Genomic DNA, 18,661 nt, shown 5'->3' on the forward strand with positions numbered 1-18,661 from the left:
AGGACAAACTTGAAAAAATAAAAAAAAAAGTCAGCCATTTTGAAAAAAAATGGCGGCGTCAAAAACTGCCAGGGACCCTCTATGACATTTGGTCGAGCACCCCCCACCTACCTCCCACCGTTTGGCCGGGCCGTCGAACATTTTTCTGACCGGAAGCGGTAGGCCAAAAGTCGGAATTTTCTGAAGTCACGAGACCGCCCTCTATACGACCGTACCAAAGTCTAACACCCCACGAACCTCCTTCTGGGAGAACAATCATGTCAATTAATCAGTCGTGTTGCAGCTTTAAATAAGATTAATTATTAATTATTAAATTATTAAATTAAATTAAATTAATTAAAACTTTCTTCGACCGTTTTGATTATCTTTTTTATTTATGACATTAATAAGATTCTGACTTTTGACAAATGTCATCATTGCCGCACATTTTCAAACAAATTGTCAAAAGCACTGCCAATGATTAATACAGTATGTTTCTTTTTGTTGTCGATTATTGGAATTAACTTTTGTTTGATAATTTAATGTTTTATCTTTTGTTCTAATTATCTTTTGAGCATTTCTGAGAAGTAACCCTATGTGGGATTTCAGGGTTTGTCCAATGGCTAAGGTCACCCTGTATTTAAAAACGTAAACGTTAAAGTTTTAGGGATATATGTATAGTAGACTATTTATACTCCACATTGATACCATAAGAAGTTAATAAAACTGCCTGAAAGTTAGAGAGGACTATGGAGGAGATTACTGTTTACTAGCTTTTGACTTAACTCCTGGCCCCTGTTTCACCAACGTGACAGGTGCGACGAATTGTAAAATCACTGTTGCTGACGTCACAGGCATCCATGAACTACGGTTACCGCTTACCATCGGGCGGGCCGTATTCCTGTTTGCCACCATCATTGTATTATTAAAAAAAAACTTTATGATATCGGAAAAAAAACAGATATTTCTCTTGCTAAGTTTATGACAATTGTCACAGAAACACTGCAATTGTCACGAAATTCCGACATATAACTCATTACCTGTCAAGAATTACCTACAATTCTTCTAGATCTTTGACAATTGTCAGAAACTTCACAGGAGAAATATCTGTTTTTTCCGATATAATAAAGTTTTTTTTTAATAATACAATGATGGTGGCAAACAGGAATACGGCCCGCCCGATGGTAAGTGGTAATCGTAGCCCATGGATGCCTGTGACGTCAGCGATAGTGATTTTACAATTCGTCGCACCTGTCACCGATGTGAAATTGGGGCCTGGCCTCTATTTCACTACGGTGGCAGGTGCGACACTTGTCGACATCACAGTTGGTACTGACGTTACAGGCCTCCATAGGCTACGGTAACCGCTTACCATCAGACGGGCGGTGTGCTTGTTTGCCACCAACATGTTAATAAAATAAAAACTCCATTATATCGCCAAATACTAAGTACTTATTTTGCGAAGCTAATGACAATTGTCACAAGAAACACGACAATTGTCGGTAATTCTTGACAGCAAATGAGTTCTGTGTAACACTATATGAGTAAAATGAATATAGGCGTGGAATCGAATGTATTTGCAGCCAACAAAATGCCAATGTTTGTTCAGCTACCTGTTCACCTGTTTAAATTGCTTATTATCAATTTAGATCCGGATTTTAAACCTGGCTGACATCGGATAGCCATTTATATTGATGTCAATGGTGTTGGTGAATATTTTAATTCATTCGGGCGAAAACCGGAAGGTTGGTTGGGTATCATAAAATGTTCATGGAGAGAAATTGTAAAGGCCCCAGTACACAATGGGCCATTGCCGGCCACTCCAAGGGACGCAGCCATGCGGTAGAATGAGATAGCAATATCATTTGCTCCCTCTAACGCATAAATGCGTCCCTTGGAATGGCCGGCGATGGCCCATTGTGTACTGGGGCCTTAAGATATGGTATTGTAATCAACAACTGCAAAGTTTTTTTTACATCGGTTTGTGGCAAATACTGTTTAGTTTATCTTTATTTTAAAACGAAAAATGTCAACTTGCATGTTTTCTCCAATGTACACAGAATAAGTAATGATGTTACTATATCTCATATGTTCAGAATATTACTTGAATAAACTTATTATCCTATATAAAATGTGTGTTTTTATATTTCTAAACCCAGTTTCTAAGTAGATGGCACATACATTATAGTCACATTAAAATTCCATTTTGCGAAATAAAGAATTCAACATTTAACTTTGCAAAAGTAGATAATTGTTATTAGAATATTTTCTAAAAGCAATCAAAATGAGAAGATTAGGTTAGATTCGAGCTACAATGACATTAGGTTGGGTTCAAGGTAAGGTTGCAGGGCCTCAACAAGGGAAAAAAAGGGGGAGGGACTGTTGGCCTGGCTAAGTGAGCCAGAACTCACCCACTACTCCCTACTACTGCCGTAAGCAGGTAATGAATTCCCAATGTATTAGGTATAGGTTTAATAAATTATAAATATATTTCATTAATAACATAATAATATACAAATATGTAAAAGCATAAAGTAATAAATAAGCCTACAGTAATCACGTATACCGGTCCCACGGATGCGGATGTTGCTTACATAATCTCGTCTGTCAAGGAGTTTCGGCAGGAAAGGCCTTGGCAGACTTAAAAATTTCCGAAATGAGGGTTCATACCTACCGACTGGAATTGGTTTCATGGAGGTATCAGATGGGTTAATGTAGGGTAACTGATGTACACCTTGCTAACATAATCTCGTCTGCCAAGGTGTTTCGGCAGGAAAAGCCTTGGCAGACTTATATATTCATGAAATGAGGGTTCATACCTACCGACTGGAATTGGTTTCATGGCGGTATCAGATGGGTTAGTGTACGGTAACCGATGGTCATCTTGCTTATAATCTCGTCTGCCAAGGTGTTTCGGCAGGAAAAACCTTGGCAGACTTATATATTCCTAAAATGGGGGTTCATACCTACCGAATGGAATTGGTTTCATGGTGGTATCAGATGGGTTAGTGTAGGGTAACCGATGGCGACCTTGCTTACATAATCTCGTCTGCCATGGTGTTTCGGCAGGAAAAGCCTTGGCAGACTTATATATTCCTGACATGAGAGTTCATACCTACCGACTGGCATTGGTTTCATGGTGGTATCAGATGGGTTAATTTAGGGGTCCCGATGGTCACCTTTGAGAGCGTCTGCCAAGCACTTCCGGCAAAAAAAATAGTGGCAGACTTCGCTTTTCTGTGTCTACATGTAAATTTCTAACTGCTGCCATAACTACTATCTCGGTATCAGATGGGTTAAATCAGCCCCTTTTTTCGCACCGGAAGTGGCCTTCTTTTTCGTACTTTCGGCAAGTTCCGCCGTGGCAGACTATCGAATTCGGACTTAGCATAACTTTTCTGGGAAACCATTGTGCATTTCATCGTGGTATCAAGTCGGTTAGAAATTTTGCGGCCGGCTCTTCTACCAACTGTTATGAGCTCCTGGTACGTCACTACATTGATTTTCTTTCCTCCTGTCTCTTTTTTTTTCTATTCTTCCTTAAATTATAGCCTTTATGTAAGTATCGTGACGTATCAGGTGCCCCAAGATGTAATTGTATATACATTAATAAATAGTTGTTTAACCAGTACGGTTACCATCAGTTTGTCACTGACATAAACGCCGTCGAGAACGTAATTTACTTTCTATACATCTCGCTCGCACTCGCATATTAGTGCAAACGGGATGTATAGAAAGTAAATTACGTTCTCGACGGCGTTTATGTCAGTGACAAACTGATGGTAACCGTACAGGTCGCAGTACAAAGGTGTCGGATGAAGATCCATTGGTGGCCTGCGTTGGGGACAGAACGCATCATTTGATCGAGAACCTGGACCCTAGTACTGTAAGTATTAAACACAAATTTTATTTTATTAAATTCTTAATAGGGAATATTACGCGAAACTCTGCGTAGGGGGCGCCACTACCACAATCAGCCACAGTCTAAGGGTCTTCAAACGAGAGAGTCGAAATTTTGTTATCTAACCTCTCTATCACTCTTGCATATTCGAGCGATAAAGAGGCAGATAGCGGTAGGCCCTTTGTAAACAAACCGGCTTGATGTATTCTGTCTGTGAACTTGTCAAAAATCAGTTTAAGGCACAGTATGTATAAGTTACTCTATGGTTTACGGTGGGTGCTAGTGCTGCAGTCTGGTGGCAGAACATTGCAGTAATACCCTATTAGATCAGATGATACAGGCGTGTACACACTAGCGTTTCTGCTCAGCGTTTTCTCGGCGTTTCCATACATAATTATACCGGGAAAACACAGAGCGGCCGCCGCTAGTGTGTAAGAGCGCTTAAGCTAACTTTCTACCGACTTGATCAAAACAAAGTGAGGTAGTGTTATTGTAAACGTCATTAATGATGACATCGCCAGACTTTGTCATTGCCAATGCCATGCTAACAGGCCAATTCGAGTTTTAGTTTTTCGGTCTGTTTCCGATAAGAGAGATCAGAAAACTATTGAATCTGGAATTGGCCTGTCAGCTAGCTTGATCCGACTCTAACTCTCTATCTATCGTGTAGGTACTTCTACCACAGTCTATAAAACAATATGTACAGTCATTCGACCACCATTCGACGAAGCAGTCTAGACAGGGCAATCGTGCGGGGTGCGAGGGGCGAGGGGTGGGTCGCGCGCACCCGAGCTGCATACATCGCCATTGTTAGTAATACTACTTACAGGGCTAGCGTGTCTTATTTGAAATGTTTGTGTTTGTGTTGGTGTGTAAAAGTCTGTGACAACCCTACTGTGTTCTTGTGCGGTGTCGGCATTCACGCAAACATCAACGACGTCGGTCCACTGTTACTTTTTCACTGTGCTTCCACCTAAGTGATCTGTGACGTTAACCTAATAAAATAGACGCGAGTACGGAATTGAAGTGAAATGAGACGACCTTTTTTAATTAGATCTTAAATTAGGAGACGAATCTCTATTACCTCCGCCACTTTCCTTAATGTTTACATTTTGAAGGCAATTTTCTCAATTGGTTTGGGCACGTGGAACGAAAGATTAGGTATACATAGGAAGACTAGAATACATATATAGACTTGCTATAGTCAAAGAGTGCATGTATAGAGCGTTATTGTCATAGTACATTTTGTAACCAACGCCATCTATTCTACTTCCTCGAGTTATGCCAGCATTTGCCACGGCTCATGGGAGCCTGGGGTCCGCTTGACAACTAATCCCATGTTTGACGTAGGCACTAGTTTTTACGAAAGCGACTATCTGCCTTCCAACCCAGAGGAGAAACTAGGCCTTATTGGAATTAGTCGGTTTCCTTAAGATGTTTTCGTTCACCGAAAAGCAACTGGTAAATATCAAATGATATTTCGTACATAAGTTCGGAAAAACTCATTGGTACGAGCCGGGGAATTGAATCCGCGACCTCCGGATTGAAAGTCGCACGCTCTTACCGCTCAGTCACCAGCACTAACCAACCAACCAACGCCATCTACACAAGTAATACAAGTATAGGCCAAAGGTATGGCGCCATCTATTCGAGCATATTTTTTTCTTGGTTCCCGATGCACGTTTTTTCCTTAGACTTTACTTATGTTATACGGAGTTACATGTATTTAATATAGTTTTGTGTTCTCCACGTGAACCACAACAATATTAATGTTTATTAGCTCATAATTAATGTTCGAGAAGTTGCTTGCGTTCCAAAATAAGTGAAATTGAGAACTAACCCATCGAAATACGACTTTTCAGTGCCTTACAAGGTGAAAAACTCTATTATGTATTATTTTTTCACCCTTCAAAAATCTTCGTTAAAAATACATTCAATTGAGAAAGGGTAACTGCATTAGTTAAAACCACAGAGGACGTAACAATCCAGAGATACAGCTTCATGTAACTGTACCTACCTACTAAGAGACACTATCATATGCTCGTCGCTCAGAAGTAAAGTAGGAAAATATTTTTCAATAATTTTCATTTCAATAAAATTAAAATCAGATGGTGGTGGTTTTACTTTCACAATTATTTCACATTATGTTGTTATAAAGCACCACCAAGGGGTCAAGTATCTGTTGTAATTCTCGAAACATCGAAAGTAATTTTAAAGTTTGTTTAATTGCATTGAAATAAAAATAGCATTAAAATGTGCTTTCCCGTTTTCGTACTACATCTAAAATAAATAAAAATTATATCTATGGTCTGTGTATTTATTTTACAAGTCCGCTACCACAGTATAAAGTAGCTGTCTTTAAATTTTAGACTCAGACGATAATTATAAATTGTTCGAAGTTGAACGAACAATTTATAATTATCGTTCGAAAATCAAAATCACTACACATTTTCTTGCGCGCGACTGTCTTGCCCGGGAGCCCCCCTTATAAAACCTGCTTAAATCTGTCGCATCGTCGCTTGTTTTTACCCGAGATCTGCTCATTTTATTCGAAGTTGGATTACACTATATAAATCGGTGTACACCGCCGCTACTCTGTTCAGATGAGTACTCTGTGGTGATACTTAATAACTCTCGTTGTTTTGCGTATAAGTAGAGAATTGATTTTAAAGTGGATTGGACGCTCGAGGCTACACTTTATCATTGACATCCAATACTTCACATAAAAAATTGTGGCCATAATTTTATACAAATATAACGATTTGTGATTTTTTGTATTTAAATATATTTTCTTTCTTTTCAATCCTAGACTCAACTAAGTACCTAACTAATCATAATGTTACGTCGACTTACTTGCCAATTGTTTAGAACATACGCTCAACGCCATCTTCTGTAGTATTTTTTACTTTTTACGCATCTTGGTATATATTATTATTTTACTGCTCCGTAAATTCTCAAGGAATTTTAAATCAGTTCGCTACAAAAATGTCAGAGAAAATTCTTCGTGGTAGTAAATCTTCTGTTCAAGTTGTCGGGCGATAACGAAATAATGCATCATCTTGTTTGCTATAAAATACGGTGTCTATGACATAACTACAATAGGGGGTATTACTGCAATGATCTTCCGCCAGAGTGCAGCACTAAGTTAGCTAGTAAACCATAGAGTAACTAATACATACTGTGCCTTAAACAATCTTTTGACAAGTTTTCACTGACAATTAAATATGACATTGATGCATCAAGGCGGTTTGTTAACAAGGGCCGACCGGGAAACGCGAAAATCGAAATTTAGCTATCTACCTCATTATCGCTCGCTCGAATACACAAGAGTGATAGAGAGGTTAGATAACGACATTTTGATTTTCTTGCTTCGTAGTAGACCCCCGAGTGTGATGGATTGTGGTAGTAGCGCCCCCTACGCAGAGTTTCGCGTAATATTCCGTATTACAACATGTGTAGCTAGATAGTGGCACTACTTATTCATCTGCCATGTTATTATTGTTATTGACGTTATTGTATTTCCAGAGGTGAGTAGTCAAACCCGATAAGTCGAGATATTTTTTTTATTCAAATAATAGGACTCCACGCAAGTCACAGAAAGTTCTAATTTAAATGAAAAAATATCTCGACTCGTTGTATTCTAATTTTTCCCGCGGGTCTAGATACGATATGGATTAGATATGTCAGTGTTAATTTATTCTAAGCTTAATAGCATCGTTCTCGACGTTTCTGCTTGTTAAAAATTAAATTAGATATGTCAGTGTCAAAAATGACGTGTTTGTTTGAAGAAACGTCACTTTTGACACTAACATTAGATACCTAATCTATATGTGACGTCCCACGGCAAAAGGTACCTTATGGCGGCTGGCGCTTACGTCGCTTAGCGCCGCAATAATATTGGAGCGGCGTTAATAATAGCGTAAGCGCCAACCGCCATAAGGTACCTTTACCCGTGGGACGTCACATATCGTTTCTAGACGTAATATATGACGTATCTTAAAGTTTGAATCGGGCCGCCGGTCCAAAATCCAATCCATCGATTGCATCATTCTAAGCCCCAATCAATTATTTCCCGTTTCGTCTTGATACCAATACCTATTGAATTTCATTTGCAGACATACTTCGTGAGTGTATTTGCCGTCGCCCGCGACCGAAGGGCGGGATCCCTGCTCGCTACAGGAAGCGTCCGACCAAGGACATCTACAGCGCGGAGGTTACGGGAAAATACACCTTATAGAGCAGACATTAGGGGCAAAAGTGTCTTCTATTTTAAGGTTAGTAACGCCTGCGAGATTGATGATAGAGTTTGCAATTGTTACGATGAGAGAAATTGCTATTTTTAATTAACAGGCGTTCGATTTATTTAACTTTTTTTTCGACATTCGTACCGTGATAATGGTGGCTTTTGCCTTTGGAAGCGGATAAAGGGATTGTGGACGTTTTAAATTCCAAAGATGGCATATGCATGTTGCAAGATATTTTTACATAAAGCAAAGCAAAGGGGTTTGTTTCCATTAACGTTCCCTTTTCCCATTCACTTGAGGTCGGCGCAGCATGTCTTTCTCTTCCACACCTCTCTGTCACCCGTCATCTCATCATTCACTTGCGTTCGTTTCATATCATCTCTCACACAGTCCATCCACCTTTTCCTCGGTTTTGCAATCAATTAGTAAATAATAATAAATAAATATTAGGGGAAATCTTCCACAAATCAACCTAGCCCCAAACTAAGCAAAGCTTGTCTCACACCCACTGACTCAGGAAAAAATATTTGTGTTCATCACACAAATATGGTTACCGGGATTCAATCAGGACCATCGGCTTCACAGGCAGGGTCACTAACCACTAGGCCAGACCGGTCGTTAAAATGATTAAAATATACTTAATATATAGGTAGGTACGTAGGTAAAACTTAGTCAGGTAAGACAGGTACGTACGTAACCTTACACGTACCTATACCTACTAAATTACAAATGGATAATTAGAATTCAGAAATATGATATTTCTTTGATAATATTTGAACTTCTATTTCTAGGTAACCTTTTGACCCCCGTTTGATACCTACAGACTCGATTACACTAAAAGATTTTCAAAGAGCAAGACTCAATTTAATAATGTCAGTACGAAATCAAATAAAGATTTCTTGTAAATTTGATTTGAGACTTGAAACCGAGAAATATTCACATTTTAGGTGGAATCTTTAAATTACTTTTCTTTAATTAATATTTTGACATTATGTTGGAAATCGTAGTTCATTTCTTTCAGATAAATCAAAATTCGAATCATTTTTAGGGTTCCGTGCGCAAAGGGTAAAAACGGGACCCTATTACTAAGACTCCACGGTCGGTCTGTCTGTCTGTCTGTCACCAGGCTGTATCTCATGAACCGTGGTAGACAGTTGAAATTTTCACAGATGATGTATTTTGTTGCCGCTATAACAACAAATATTAAAAAGTACAGAACCCTCGGTGGCCGAGTCCGACTCGCACTTGTCCGATTTTTTTAGTTCTCGTACAGTCAGCAGCAATTAGTAGTTAAATAAAATAAGTCAGGTGGGTTAAAATACTGGGTGGTTTTGGGATTGTGATCCTGAATGAATGAATGTTTATTTGCATCAAACAAGCGTAGGTATATATATGTCGGAACCTGACACCAGAAAGACGTATTGCAGCGTTATAGTTCATTATTTTAGACGCCTGTATAAAATCGATTAGCAATGTTGAGCTACATGTTATTTGGTTGTAACAAAATAAATAAAGTTGTGTAGAGAGTAACTCCGTCTATTGGCGCACTGTTGAAATAAAGTTGCGTAGAGAGTAACGCCATCTATTGGCGTGTTGTTGAACTGAGATGACAGGTAGAAGGCTTTGGAACGTCGAGAGGTTTCTCTCGAGTGAGCGTTAGGGCTTGCAATATCGGATGGTTTTCAATTCCGGAACTGATTTTCGATATTGGAGTCCAATTCCGGAATTCCGGAATTGGTTCCGGAATTAGGGTTTATCATATTTTTATTCGATTTTTTAGTAAAAAAACAACAAAATATGTGAAATTCTGATACTTTACGTTTATTAAAGTTAGTAATGTTTAAGAAAAATTTAATTTGAAGTAGGTACGTTTTTTTACCACCCATTATACCAACTTATTAAAATGGTTACAATTATTCACTTCTATGATACGGGGTATTTATTTGGGGAAACTAGTTGCTAGCAAACCATTCGATGCATAATTTTATAAAATAGTTAAATATAATAGCTTCCTACTCTTCCTAACCTAGTAGGTAGTGGTGTTGTTTAAGAAGTTGAAGGTCTAAGTTTGGCTTTTTCTTTCCTAGTTCCTAATTATGATTCAGGATATCATATATTATATATTATCACTTCTACAGGATTCGAAATCGTTAATAGAGAAAACCTCTTTCTCTCTGAATTCAAGATAAAAAGTCCAAATATTTTTAAATTTCAATTCTACAAATTCGCTTATGTAGGATTCAGACTATTCTGAATATTCTTAGTAAATCGCTCTGAGCCTATATTGTCCCACTGCTTTAGCAAACGGAAAAGTAAAATACATATACCTATACTATAGGTAGTTCACTGAATGATTAAGAAGCACTTAATAACGACAAAAAACACCCGTACAGTGTAGTTTCTTAACAATTTTTAATAATAAATGTATTAAAACGTACAAAAAGTACTTAAATCTAATTCCGGAATTTTCGATATTGAGTGGTATCAATTCCGGAATTGTAATATCGGCAAATTTGTCCGAGATTCCGGAATTTCGAAATTCCGGAATTCCGGAATGCAAGCCCTAGTGAGCGTACACTGAGAGAAAAAACTAACAAAAACACACTTAGAATTACAAAAATAAAACTTAATCCGGGGACAAGGAGAGTCAACTAATAGGAACAAATTGACTTTTGCAATTTCCATTTAGTAGGAAATACAACTTCTATATTTGTAATTTGAAGTATGCTAGAGTAATTTCAGAAATTTGGTTTTGTTATTCCGAGAGGTGCTTTAGCAATATCGGAGGTGATGACGTCATGGGTGAAAACTAACCGTTTTGTAATTCTAAGCGTGCTTTAGCAATATCGGAGACGATGACGTCATAGGTTTTACTAAACTGTACTGCGATTCCAAGCTAGCTGTTGTTATTCTAGAGATAATGACGTCACAGGCAAAAACTAAACTGTTTGCAATTCCTCCGCCCCTAGCAAACGGGCGCCGCGAGAGCATGTCGCGCGCGTGGTAGCTACCCGTCTCTATTTCTGTCTGTATGAATAAAAAAGCATTTGGTAGTATATCTCTGTACTAAAGAGGCACTATAAAAGCCTGTCGAGATATTCTACACTGAGAGAAAAATCACCACCAGGAATTAATAAACAGTTCTGTACTGGGGGAAAAAATGAAGTTTTAGTAGTAATCATGGAAGTTTCACTATTTCTGTAAAATTTATTTATTTCTACAAACAGCTCAGTAATACTAAATCTAATTTCAGCAAACAGACTTTAGTAAATGGAGCATTAAACAAAGTTCAGTATTTGTTACAATCCATTTTTATTACTACTAAAATTCTCCGATTTTTACTAGTAAAGTTTGTGATTTTTGGAAAAAAGCATCTGTGATTTCAAGTTATGATTTTAGTAAATGTCTCACTTACATAGTTTTGTAATATCTAAAAAACGAGTTCGCGGGAATAACATTACCCCATTTAAAATAACAATTCAGTTGTTACTATAGCGACATTACAAAGTTTACTGGTATTTAGTAGATAGACTTGTTGTGTTTATGTTCATTGTTGTACCAATCACTAAACGAGTTTTGTAATACCAACACAGCGAAACGAATGTTAGTGATTTTAGTAACATTTACTACTTGCTACGTTCATTTGGTTAGAGTTAGTATTGTGTCGGATGTCGGACGGGCGTGTCTCGTGTCTTCTTTGTTTAAAACATACTTAAGTTAAATAATAAATTTAGGATATATTGTGGGCCATGGACATATTATACAGGAATATATTGTTCTGCAACTTCGAGCTAGCTGTTGTTATTCTAGTGATAATGACATCAAAGGTAAATCTAAACTGTTTGCAATTCCAACCTCCCTAGCACAGGTGCGCCGCGAGAGCATGTTGCGCGCGTAATAACTACTAGTCTCTTTCTGACTGTATGAATAAGAAAGGAATGGGTAGAATATCTTGACAGGCTTTTATAGTGCCTCTTTAGTACAGAGATATACTACCAAATGCTTTTTTATTCATATAGACAGAAATAGAGACGGGTAGCTACCACGCGCGCGACATGCTCTCGCGGCGCCCGTTTGCTAGGGGCGGAGGAATTGCAAACAGTTTAGTTTTTGCCTGTGACGTCATTATCTCTAGAATAACAACAGCTAGCTTGGAATCGCAGTACAGTTTAGTAAAACCTATGACGTCATCGTCTCCGATATTGCTAAAGCACGCTTAGAATTACAAAACGGTTAGTTTTCACCCATGACGTCATCACCTCCGATATTGCTAAAGCACCTCTCGGAATAACAAAACCAAATTTCTGAAATTACTCTAGCATACTTCAAATTACAAATATAGAAGTTGTATTTCCTACTAAATGGAAATTGCAAAAGTCAATTTGTTCCTATTAGTTGACTCTCCTTGTCCCCGGATTAAGTTTTATTTTTGTAATTCTAAATGTGTTTTTGTTAGTTTTTTCTCTCAGTGTACCCATTCCTTTCTTATTCATACAGTCAGAAAGAGACTAGTAGTTATTACGCGCGCAACATGCTCTCGCGGCGCACCTGTGCTAGGGAGGTTGGAATTGCAAACAGTTTAGATTTACCTTTGATGTCATTATCACTAGAATAACAACAGCTAGCTCGAAGTTGCAGAACAATATATTCCTGTAGACCCCAACTACACAGTAGGTCGCGGGTTAATATGTCCATGGGCCACAATATATCCTAAATTTATTATTTAACTTAAGTATGTTTTAAACAAAGAAGACACGAGACACGCCCACACGGACACAGACACAATACTAACTCTAACCAAATGAACGTAGCAAGTAGCTGTGTTGGTATTACAAAACTCGTTTGGTGATTGGTACAACAATGAACATAAACACAACAAGTCTATCTACTAAATACCAGTAAACTTTGTAATGTCGCTATAGTAACAACTGAATTGTTATTTTAAATGGGGTAATGTTATTCCCGCGAACTCGTTTTTTAGATATTACAAAACTATGTACTAAAATCATTTACTAAAATCGTAACTTGAAATCACAGATGCTTTTTTCCAAAAATCACAAACTTTACTAGTAAAAATCGGAGAATTTTAGTAGTAATAAAAATGGATTGTAACAAATACTGAACTTTGTTTAATGCTCCATTTACTAAAGTCTGTTTGCTGAAATTAGATTTAGTATTACTGAGCTGTTTGTAGAAATAAATAAATTTTACAGAAATAGTGAAACTTCCATGATTACTACTAAAACTTCATTTTTTCCCCCAGTACAGAACTGTTTATTAATTCCTGGTGGTGATTTTTCTCTCAGTGTAGGCACGAGTTGGCGTTTTTGTCGGTATGTTGGTAGACTGGTCGAGCAGGTTTGCCAACTTGACTGAGGCGGGAGCGGAGAGGCTCCGCCGCTGGTAGTTCTTCTTGATCGGACCGCGCTAGAGATCGGACGTACTCGTTAGCCAACCTCGTGCCTAACTCGCTACGTTCCTGAAGGCTTATACCTGAAGGATTATTCTGATAGCTTATAGAATCCCGCGTTCTTTAACCATTTAGTTTTATTTCAAGTGTTATTTTGATTTCTTATGTTTCATTAGAAGCTTACTTGTGTGAAATAAAGAAATGATGTGTTATGTGTTGTTTTAACTTGTTTTGAAAAGATTTATCCCTCTGAGTTTGTTGCCGGTCCCATATAGGGCTAAATCTTCTCAGGTCAGATATGTAGGGTTGAAGCCGGCCTAGTTTGACTTGAATAAAGATTTGAACGGTTTATAGGATCTTTTCATTTTCAAATCAATCCTTTGAAATAAAATTAGCACTTAGTTCTTTTTATCGTTTAGTACTGAAATATATGGTAGGCGCTAGTATGGTTAACGAGTCCTAATGTTTATTTCATGCACTGGTAGCATGGTAGCATACTGGTTTAGCTGTGAAGTAATACATTATCGTACTACCCCACGCGCCCACCGCCTTTTAGGACCATCGGTATTCGATATCAGCAAGTGGGATGGATGCAGAGTTTCATGTATTGCTTGCACAGCCACCTGGGAGCGTGGTGTATTTCCGTGTGTTTTGGTGACCTACATTCCATAATCTGGACACGTGGTAATGGTAAGCTCACGTGTCTAACCTTAATTGAAAGGTGAGTGCAATTCATTATGTTATTTGGTGAGAATTATTGTGAAATTGTGAATTATGATTGAGGCAGTTTAGCATAACGGTTGTGACGTGACGTCATCTCTGGGATCGTTACGTTTCTTTGTAATTAATTTTTGTAATCCATTTAAATCGAAGCGATCTTGAGTTATTTTGATTTGAAATCCATACTGTTAATTAAAACCAAATATCGGCTATCACGATGTGATATTATTTCATCGCTCATTTGTGAATTTACCCTCAATAATTGATTTTTCATGAAAATACAATTAATTTTTATAATCCATTTAAATCTAAGTGATCTTGAATTATTTTGAAGTGAAATCCATGTTGTTAATTACAACCAAATATCGGCTATCACGACGTGATATTATTTCATCACTCACTTGTGGTTCTACCCTCAAAATTATTTTTTTTTTAAAATACAATGCACCGTTAGAAATTGGTCCTGTAATTGCTCCTGTAATCCTGTTTAGTAATTAGTAAAATTGCTACAAATTATTGCCCGTAATGCCGTGATAGATCACATATCGTGCATACTATGAAAGCATGTCTACGCATATGAAAATTAATGTTACAGTGTGCTGCAACCTGAGCAGGGACAACTTACAGACGCCATCACACCTGTAACACAGAAGCAGCTGTGCAGTATCGTCTGTTCTGGAGATTTGGAAATAAAAGGACAGGTTTCGTTCCAATTGTTTATTAGTGAATTTTATTTTCAGTGTAATGGCGAAGCATAACAGTCTAACGTAACTAATTAGCTGTCACTTTTCGTATTGGCCCATTTTACCGTGTTACTTATTTTTGGAACACATGTTTGTTTGTTCATAGAATGAAATAAAACGCACTCATTGAAGTTTAATTTTTATTCTGAGATTTTTGAAGTCCCGTATACATTGGAAACATGTTTTTTTTGTCTGCTACATTGCATTTAATAAACCTTTGAGTTTATCCTGCTTACATGATAAACCTGATGCCGTGCTAATGATGATTTCAGTAACAGCCAGCTATGTTAAACTACATCGTGCATCTCGCCATCTGCCGCAGCAACGGCAACTGCAAGGCGGAAAGCATCAGCCTTCGTGCTTGGGTTGGACTTCACCACCACCTTTGACTGGGACGCGTGCATCGTGCTTTATTAATCTGGTAAGCAGTTCCCATTTTGTTGGGATTATTTTGAGAGGATTTACTTCTGCATAGAAGTTTTGAGCGAGTTTCTGTTGTTAAAGCTAAAGTAGAAAGCTGAGTTTCTGTTGTTAAAGCTAAAGTAGAAAGCTATCTTTAGTGATTTTGATCAGTGATGTTCAGTTTCAGTTGATCAGTTGACGCTGATAGTACCAATGGTTCTGAGTAACATGATTTAAAGAACCGTTTTTATTTTCTTTTTGGAATTCACTCTTAACATTGTTTTTGCTTTCGATGGACTGAAAGCTTGTACTTTCGAAGGACTGAAAGTACGCCCGATGGACTGGGCAATACTGTCATGCTTTCGATGAACTGAAGGCAAGCCCGATGGACTGGGCACTACTGTTTTGCTTTCGATGGACTGAAGGCAAGCCCGATGGACTGGGCACTACTGTTTTGCTTTCGATGGACTGAAGGCAAGCCCGATGGACTGGGCACTACTGTTTTGCTTTCGATGGACTGAAGGCAAGCCCGATGGACTGGGCACTACTGTTTTGCTTTCGATGGACTGAAGGCAAGCCCGATGGACTGGGCACTACTGTTTTGCTTTCGATGGACTGAAGGCAAGCCCGATGGACAGGGCACTACTGTTTTGCTTTCGATGGACTGAAGGCACGCCCGATGGACTGGGCACTACTGTTTTGCTTTAGATGGACTGGGTATTGTTTAGTGACCGCATCAGAAGTGCCGGAGCATGTAAGAGGTGCACGTGGTCTGCTTTTTATGTGCAGAATGCTCTTTGCAAGGAGTAGCACTTACGCGGCTGAGATGGTTACTTCTGACGAGGGTCTGGTATCTGCCGAAGGACTGGCAATGCACCGAAGGACTGGTGTTGTTTTGTTAAAAATGAATTTCCGTTGATGTACTGTGTTCATATGAGTAAAATTGGCATTATTAAGTCAGAGTACTATTTATTTTAAGATGCCCTACAATGATTATTATCACATTTGACCAAAATATTTTTTTTAATGCCAGATAATTTCCCCGTAAATTGATATTGATGACAATAGTAGTGATACTGTCGAGCAATGAATTAGAGCTGTTGTGATTTGTGTTTTTGATGTTTGAGATTGTTCCGTTTTCACATAAATTTGAGAGTATCCGCCAGATGGAGGCGATGATTATTGGAGTGTATCCGCTCGATAGCGGCGATGATTACTGATTATTTTTATTAAGTCGTTGCTCGATGGACTATTTTTGACTAGAGAAATGAGGATTGATTAATGACTTTGAACTATTTTTTTGGTTTGATTGATAATAAAGTTTGATTTTAATAGTAATTTGAGAGAGACCCAAATTGTGGGTCAGGAATGACCGAGCGATGAGATACTGTGCTGAGTATTTTGTTACAGAATCAGATGCATACACCCACACACGAGGACGTGTGTAGCGCAGGACGGCCGTGTCGGAACCTGACACCAGAAAGACGTATTGCAGCGTTATAGTTCATTATTTTAGACGCCTGTATAAAATCGATTAGCAATGTTGAGCTACATGTTATTTGGTTGTAACAAAATAAATAAAGTTGTGTAGAGAGTAACTCCGTCTATTGGCGCACTGTTGAAATAAAGTTGCGTAGAGAGTAACGCCATCTATTGGCGTGTTGTTGAACTGAGATGACAGGTAGAAGGCTTTGGAACGTCGAGAGGTTTCTCTCGAGTGAGCGTAGGCACGAGTTGGCGTTTTTGTCGGTATGTTGGTAGACTGGTCGAGCAGGTTTGCCAACTTGACTGAGGCGGGAGCGGAGAGGCTCCGCCGCTGGTAGTTCTTCTTGATCGGACCGCGCTAGAGATCGGGCGTACTCGTTAGCCAACCTCGTGCCTAACTCGCTACGTTCCTGAAGGCTTATACCTGAAGGATTATTCTGATAGCTTATAGAATCCCGCGTTCTTTAACCATTTAGTTTTATTTCAAGTGTTATTTTGATTTCTTATGTTTCATTAGAAGCTTACTTGTGTGAAATAAAGAAATGATGTGTTATGTGTTGTTTTAACTTGTTTTGAAAAGATTTATCCCTCTGAGTTTGTTGCCGGTCCCATATAGGGCTAAATCTTCTCAGGTCAGATATGTAGGGTTGAAGCCGGCCTAGTTTGACTTGAATAAAGATTTGAACGGTTTATAGGATCTTTTCATTTTCAAATCAATCCTTTGAAATAAAATTAGCACTTAGTTCTTTTTATCGTTTAGTACTGAAATATATGGTAGGCGCTAGTATGGTTAACGAGTCCTAATGTTTATTTCATGCACTGGTAGCATGGTAGCATACTGGTTTAGCTGTGAAGTAATACATTATCGTACTACCCCACGCGCCCACCGCCTTTTAGGACCATCGGTATTCGATATATATATATATATATTTAGGTGTTACATTTTTGTTTTTGAACCTGTGCTCTTAATTCACAACAAAAGTAAATAAGTGGTTTCCCTAAGTTTTTTTACCTATACCCCTGTACCTAAATCTAGTCTGTTCGTAGCCGAGTAGCTCTGAAGCTTTTAGCCACGCTACAGCTTTACCATTAGTCACGCTTTATCTCTGTCACGTGTCTTACCGGTGCACGGTAATTTGTCGCTGCACGGAACTTATCGACAGCGATAAAATGCAGTATTTTCCTATCCAGCCCATTTAGTCCAATCGTGTACTGAATTGAATACAGTGTAAGTCAGACTGTCACTTATACTGCTCGCTCTACGACACTTCATATACAGTGTGGAAAGATAAGTTGGGCCCTGGAGGGAAACTACCTTAAATCCTTAAGCGAGCTCATTTTACTTAAAGGAGACATTCCTTTATTTTTAAAAAGAAACAAAACTGCATTCAAAGATTTTCTAAAACTCGCTTGCCTCGCCCGGGACTCGAACTGACTAAAAATTCCAAAAAATAAACACTCGCAATTTTATTCTACTAGTCGATACAGTTAATGTGAATGATAACATTTCTCCAAGAAACATTAGGTCTTACACTCGTCTGTCATATAAAATATCCATAAAATCTAATATTTAGTAATCAAGATTTTTTTAGACAAGTCAAATTGAAGAGAAAAATCTTTAAATGCAGTTTTATTTCTTTTTAAAAATAAAGGAATGTCTCCTTTAAGTAAAATGAGCCAGCTTAAGGATTTAAAGTAGTTTCCCTTCAGGGCCCGACTTATCTTTCCACACTGTATAGTTTGGGTACCTACCTACGGTCGGTCGTGTTTCAATTTA

The 18,661-nt window shown here is 38.2% G+C and overlaps 1 protein-coding gene across 1 annotated transcript in view; it reads left to right on the top strand.

Annotated features, from left to right (window-relative positions):
- LOC134797790 (protein NDNF-like) overlaps positions 1–18,661 on the top strand; it is an 88,237-nt gene that overhangs the window by 63,681 nt on the left and 5,895 nt on the right. The window contains exons 7-8 of the mRNA XM_063770159.1: positions 3,774–3,865; positions 7,996–8,154. Of these exons, the coding sequence (XP_063626229.1) occupies positions 3,774–3,865; positions 7,996–8,154 (251 nt within the window). The remainder of the gene's footprint in view (positions 1–3,773; positions 3,866–7,995; positions 8,155–18,661) is intronic.

Source organism: Cydia splendana, chromosome 15 (assembly GCF_910591565.1).
Source record: "Cydia splendana chromosome 15, ilCydSple1.2, whole genome shotgun sequence".
Taxonomy (NCBI): Eukaryota; Metazoa; Arthropoda; class Insecta; order Lepidoptera; family Tortricidae; genus Cydia; species Cydia splendana.